This window comes from Malus domestica, chromosome 11 (assembly GCF_042453785.1).
Source record: "Malus domestica chromosome 11, GDT2T_hap1".
Classification (NCBI taxonomy): domain Eukaryota; kingdom Viridiplantae; phylum Streptophyta; class Magnoliopsida; order Rosales; family Rosaceae; genus Malus; species Malus domestica.
In genome coordinates, this window is record NC_091671.1 from 35,860,188 (window position 1) to 35,866,002 (window position 5,815).

The 5,815-nt window shown below is 41.5% G+C and overlaps 1 protein-coding gene across 1 annotated transcript; it reads left to right on the top strand.

Moving 5' to 3' along the window:
* Window positions 1–1,106: 1,106 nt before the first annotated feature.
* On the top strand, window positions 1,107–5,447 carry LOC103423039 (TPR repeat-containing thioredoxin TTL1-like). Its single transcript, XM_070808638.1, has 7 exons — window positions 1,107–2,530; window positions 3,053–3,248; window positions 3,357–3,538; window positions 3,625–3,958; window positions 4,066–4,270; window positions 4,355–4,461; window positions 4,586–5,447. Exons 1-7 carry the CDS (start codon window positions 1,599–1,601, stop codon window positions 4,736–4,738), a joined length of 2,109 nt encoding a protein of 702 aa, XP_070664739.1. The 5' UTR covers window positions 1,107–1,598; the 3' UTR covers window positions 4,739–5,447.
* The last annotated feature ends 368 nt before the right edge of the window (window positions 5,448–5,815 follow it).

A 5,815-nucleotide genomic window follows, 5' to 3' on the forward strand; every position in this document is an offset into this window, starting at 1 on the left:
TTGAGCTCCAAAGTGGTTGAGGGACCATTGAGCCTTCTCTTTTGTTTGGTTTTGTGTTTTGTTTCTATTTATTTTCTTATTTCTTGTATGGTATTACATCATGATTGACTATGTTTAGTATATCTAATTATAATTCATAACTAACCACCACCTACAACCAATTGGTTCTTAACGCTATATGTTTTCAACATGCACTTAATCACTTGCTATCTCAATACGTTTAGGCTTTTGACCTACCCAACATCAAACATTCTCCCAACTATTTGAGTGAGTTGGCCGTTAGATAAAACAATTAGCCTGCTCAAATAGATTGATATCACATTAAGATTTTAGAGAGACAAATGAACGGTCCACTACATGTCGATCATCCTGCTTTGATGCGTGACAAAATCTAGTAGAGGTAAACCAACGACTTGCACCTTTCTCTGCACTTATTATATTCGTTTCGTTTATTACACCGTTTCAATGTTAGACATAAAATATACGTAGATTAAAAGCTAGATAATTGGATAAAACTTGTTTATGTAAACCATCAAAGGAAAATGCGTTGATGTATAAGGTGTCACCTTTCAATTCTAATGCCTTAAAGCAATTATGTATGGTTGTAAATGGCACAAAATAATCCTTAACCAATGTGAAGTCAATCAATTTATTCACAAAAGGGAAAAGAAAGTAAAGGTAATGAAAAAGTGTGAGCCCCAATATGCTCAGGTGTCACCAGTCTGTGTTTGTTCCTCACATCCCCTAGAGGAAGAGTACTCCATCACTTTACTTTTTCCAAAGAAAAAAAAAAAAAACAAATAAACCACGAATTTGTATAGTCCGGTGTAATACTGTAGTGTTTCGGTATTAATAAGATAATTTTATTTAAATAAAAAGTTAAATATTTTTTTATTATTCATATAAGACGTTAGAGCAACAGTATATGTGTGTCATAAAAATCATTTAATGATATTCCTTTTTGTTTGTAAGTGAAAAATTTTATATTCAATTTTCTTGCAAAGTTGAATTAAAATAGTATTATTATTAACATATTTTGAAACTAAACTCGCTTCTTCCTCTTAGTGTGAATGACGCATTTGCTAAAAGAAAAAAAAGAGGAGGTTTTAGATTTATAGATTGAGAAGAAAAGGAGGAGGAAAATTAGGGTTAAAATACAAACAAGAGAAGTGGAGAGAAGCCTCAAAACTTGTCTCGTGAAGCAGCAGGTGAAAGAGAGAAGGGAAGAAAAAACAATCAATAAAAAAGTTCTCTCTCTCTCTCTCTCTCTCTCTCTCTCTCTCTCTAAGGACGGCCCTCACATTCATTCTTTGCTTCCTTCTTTTATATCACGAGATCCCCCTCTCGGCTTCTTTTTCCCTTCGCTTGTCTCTCTCTCTACCCCTTAATGTCTTCATCAGAACCTCTTATTCTCCTTCTGCTGCTTCTGGGGTTTTCTGCGTCTGTTTCTGCTAGCAGTCATTGTTCTTCTTCTCGGAGCAGCTTCACACCCACACATTGCTGAGGAAGACGACGACCCAGAGAGAAAGAACCGAAATTTACTGATTGAGAGAGAGGAAATCGGAAAAAAGATACGAACTTTATTTTTGTTTTCGGAAATGTCGCATTCCGGGAAGCCCAGTTCGGACCAGCTCGGCCTCGACTCGCTCAACGATCGATTCCGTGACTCGCTGAGTTGCGAAGCCAACAAGCCCGATTTCCGGGAACTCGATCTGGGTTCGCCCGTTTCGCCTCTTCGGACTCGCCAGAGCGGCGGCATCGCCACTGCTACAAGTAGTAGCTCCAGCTCCTCAGGATCGGTTTCCGGCCGAAATGGGCCCAACCAAGTTGCCAGAAGGGCCGAATCAGCCCCTAACAACCACTCCGGCGAGCTATCCGGCTCTAGCGAGAGCAGTCCCACCGCCGCCGAAAGCGTCCGATCCGCCGGAAACACCCGCAGTTTCAAACCGGGTAATACAAGATCCGATTCGGGTTCCACCCACCCGCATATATACTCGGGTCAGAGCTCCGTGAGCTCTCCGCCGCCAAGTGTTTTGCCCACTGGGAACATATGCCCATCTGGGAAAATCTTAAAAACGGGTATGGTTCTGAACCGTAGCTCCAGAACCGACGTTTTGGGTTCGGGTACGGGGAATTACGGTCATGGGAGCATAATGCGGGGCGGTCAGGCTGCTAAAGGCGGTGGCACTGAAGCGGCGAGTTCCCTGAGTTCGAGGGCGAGCGCCGTGAGTTCGAGGGGTAGCGGCGGTGGCGGAGACTTGTTGAAGAGAACAATGGTGAGTGTGGATCCCGAGGAGTTGAAGAGAGCTGGGAATGAGAAGTACAGAAGAGGCCATTTTGCAGAGGCTTTGAGCTTGTACGATCGGGCAATTGCATTGTCTCCGGCCAATGCTGCCTACCGGAGCAACCGGGCTGCGGCATTGACGGGTCTAGGACGTCTGACGGAGGCGGTGAGGGAATGCGAGGAGGCGGTGAGGTTGGATCCCAATTATGGCAGGGCTCACCAGCGTTTGGGGTCTTTGTTTCTTAGGTGAGTTGTTGGGATGTAAAGCAGTAAAGCTCAGTTGTTTTCTCTGAAACTGATGTGATTAATGAATTGGGTTAGTGTTAATCTTGTTAAATAGTTGGTCAACATTGTTGAGAATGCCTCTACTTGCTTGTTCTTTGGATCTGCTGTGGTTTGCCCTTTCGATTTGGATACTTTGATTGGTTCTTCTGTGTTTTCTTGTTTGCTTTTACTTCCTTGTTGTATGTTGATTTTCACAAGAGTTAATGCGTGCATACAATTTCCGCGATTCAATCTAGTAATTGATTGAATTGGATAAGTGTGAATAGTTGTATTGCAGTTTGCTAATTACTCGACATCTAAGATTATTGGAAGCTTCTTAGAGGTTTTCGGTGTAGTTTCAAACTTTCTGGGTTCATTTTGTTTTACATTCTTAGGATCCAGTTTCTTAGCTGTTTTATGGAGTTGTAGGTGGATTGAATTTTAATATTTCTCTCCAGCTTAATGTAGCAGGAAATTTACTTGACATAATCCTATCTATCGCAGGTTAGGGCAGGTCGAGAATTCCAGGAGGCACCTTTCTTTTCCGGGGCTGCAGCCAGATCCAGCTGAGTTACAGAAACTGCAGGCAGTAGAGAAGTATCTAAAAAAATGTACAGATTCCCGTCGTGTAGGAGATTGGAGAAGTGTATTGAGGGAATGTGATTCTACTATTGCTTCCGGAGCTGACTCTTCTCCTCAGGTAAATGTCGATTCCTGAGTTTCTGTAAGTTCTGTATATGTGGATTGTATTATTTGATTTAGTGAAAAGATAAGCAAAATACTGAACTTGTTCAAATTGAATTTACAGCTCTCTATGTGTAGAGCGGAAGCACTTTTGAAGCTTCACCAAATTGATGATGCTGAATCAGTCATATTGACTACACCTAGATTAGACACTCATTCCAACCTTTCACAATCTAAGTTCTTTGGAATGCTTTCTGAAGCTTACACTAACTTTGTCTTGGCCCAAATTGAATTGGCATTTGGAAGGTGAGTTTAAAGATTTTAGGCTTCATCCGAAATAAGATGGTTAAGGGTTTTGTGGAGAGTGAGAATAGATGATGGATGTGTTGCAGGTTTGAGAATGCAGTTACTGCTGCTGAGAAAGCAGCGCAGATTGATCCCCGAAACATTGAAACTGCAGTGCTGCTGAGTAATGTGCGCTTGGTTATGAGAGCTCGTGCCCGGGGCAATGATCTCTTCAAGTCCGAAAGGTTCACAGAAGCTTGTGCAGCATACGGGGAAGGTCTGAGACTCGATCCTTCAAACTCTGTTCTCTATTGCAACAGAGCAGCCTGTTGGTCTAAACTTGGGATGTGGGAGCGTTCCATTGAAGACTGCAACCAAGCCTTATGTATTATACCCAATTATACAAAAGCCCTTCTCCGAAGGGCTGCCTCAAACAGCAAGGTAAATGCATGTCTAAACCTTTTCATTTTCTCTTCTTTTTTCCGTTCATATAATTTTCTTTTGAAAAAAAAAAGCAATTTAGCCTGTTATATTTTTGTGTATTACAGCTAGAAAGATGGGTAGAGGCTGTAAAAGATTATGAGGTCTTGAGGAGGTTGCTTCCTGACGACAATGAAGTTGCTGAATCTTTGTTTCATGCTCAAGTTGCATTAAAAAAATCCCGTGGGGAAGAAGTTTCTAATATAAAGTTTGGGGGTGAAGTGGAAGAAATACTAGGTATTGAGCAGTTCAGAGCTGCGATATCTTTACCAGGTAGACCTTCCCATCTATACTTATGTCACCTTTTAATTTCTACATCTGCATCATTGCACAAGTGCCTAAAAATCGCATTTACAGGTGTCTCTGTGGTCCATTTCAAAGCAGCCTCTGATTTGCAATGCAAGCAAGTATCACCTTTTCTGGACACGCTTTGTGGTCGCTACCCATCCATAAATTTCCTCAAGGTAAAATTGATGATTGACGTTTATCATATACTAGTTTGACTGAAGTTTGCATGCTCCTGTGACTGCTACTAAAGTACATTAAGAGAATAAATGTTTTTATACTTATTACGGTCATGGATCATAGGTTGACATTGAAGAAAACGTAGCAGTTGCGAACACCGAAAATGTGAGGATTGTACCAACATTCAAGATTTACAAAAATGGTAGCCGAGTGAAGGAAATGGTGCGCCCCAGTTGCAATATGTTGGAACACTCGGTCAGGCATTATAGCTTTTAGAACTCAGGACTGTACTGTAATTCTGCATCTCAGCCAGATTTTTGAGTTTTTCCTGTTGGTACCCCGCACCCCCAGTTTGTTAGGAACTTCCATTCCGTTCCGCCTCCCACCATATAAGGATTACCAGATACCTGTGACATAATCGGAATCACCAAATAATGTCATTAGCAGCCTATGCCAGTGGATCCCAGAGAGGTAGCTTAGTGTTCCATGTTCAGTTTTCATTTATTCATTCATTCCCCATTGCTCTCTGGCTCCACTTTGTTCCTCCTTTCTCCTATGCCCTCTTTCCCTCCCATTTTGTTTTGCAGTTTCTTCAATCTCCTTTCATTTCTCATTCCGATGTAGGCCGGCCTGGTTCCTGGATCCCCACTTCCAAGAAAAAAAAAAATGAAACTGTGTACAATTGTTTAATTTGCCTCTAGTTATATTTGAGAGGGAGAGAGGGAGAGAGCGAGCGAGAGAGAGTGAGAAGTAGATAGGTAGGGAGGGAGGGAGGGAGGGAGGGAGGGAGATGGGTGGGTTGCTGGGTGTAGAAGGGGATCATCTGTACATGTGATATATACAAAAAACGAATGGAAGTCAAGAGAGGGAGATTGGGATGTGTGGTGGGTACTTACTGAGTTTGTGAATGAAGGATGGATATGTTATTATTGTTCTTTCTTTCTCAAACCAATTATTCAACAATAAATTTTTTATATTTTCCTTGTTTCTCACTCTACATTGTTTCTATTATGTATCATCTTCTCTCCCACCTTGAATCTGCATCTAAAATGATCCAATCATGTCGTTGAGTCAATACATGTGTTCTGCTCGCAAGCGTTTCTGCTAGAAGTGCTCGTTATAGAAGAACATTGAACTTACGAAAAATCCGAGTGTCTGACAAAAGCATTTGGAGGTGCTTCTCCAAAACGCGCCTCTATGACCTAGTCAGAAGTGCTTATCGCTGTAGAAAAACGCTTCTACAGCGGTCCCAAACTGGCTCTTATCTCATTTATTTCTCAACAATCTAGCGATGTATGACACATGGTAGTTTAATTAACAAAATTCAAGAATTCTAGGGAGTATTAATCAACA

Bases quoted from the DNA above. Each gene is read 5' to 3' on its own strand.
- LOC103423039 (XM_070808638.1), top strand. From the start codon at position 1,599: ATGTCGCATTCCGGGAAGCCCAGTTCGGACCAGCTCGGCCTCGACTCG. The intron at 3,249-3,356 runs GTAAATGTCGAT...TTGAATTTACAG, and splicing joins GAGCTGACTCTTCTCCTCAG to CTCTCTATGTGTAGAGCGGA. The intron at 3,959-4,065 runs GTAAATGCATGT...TGTGTATTACAG, and splicing joins GGGCTGCCTCAAACAGCAAG to CTAGAAAGATGGGTAGAGGC.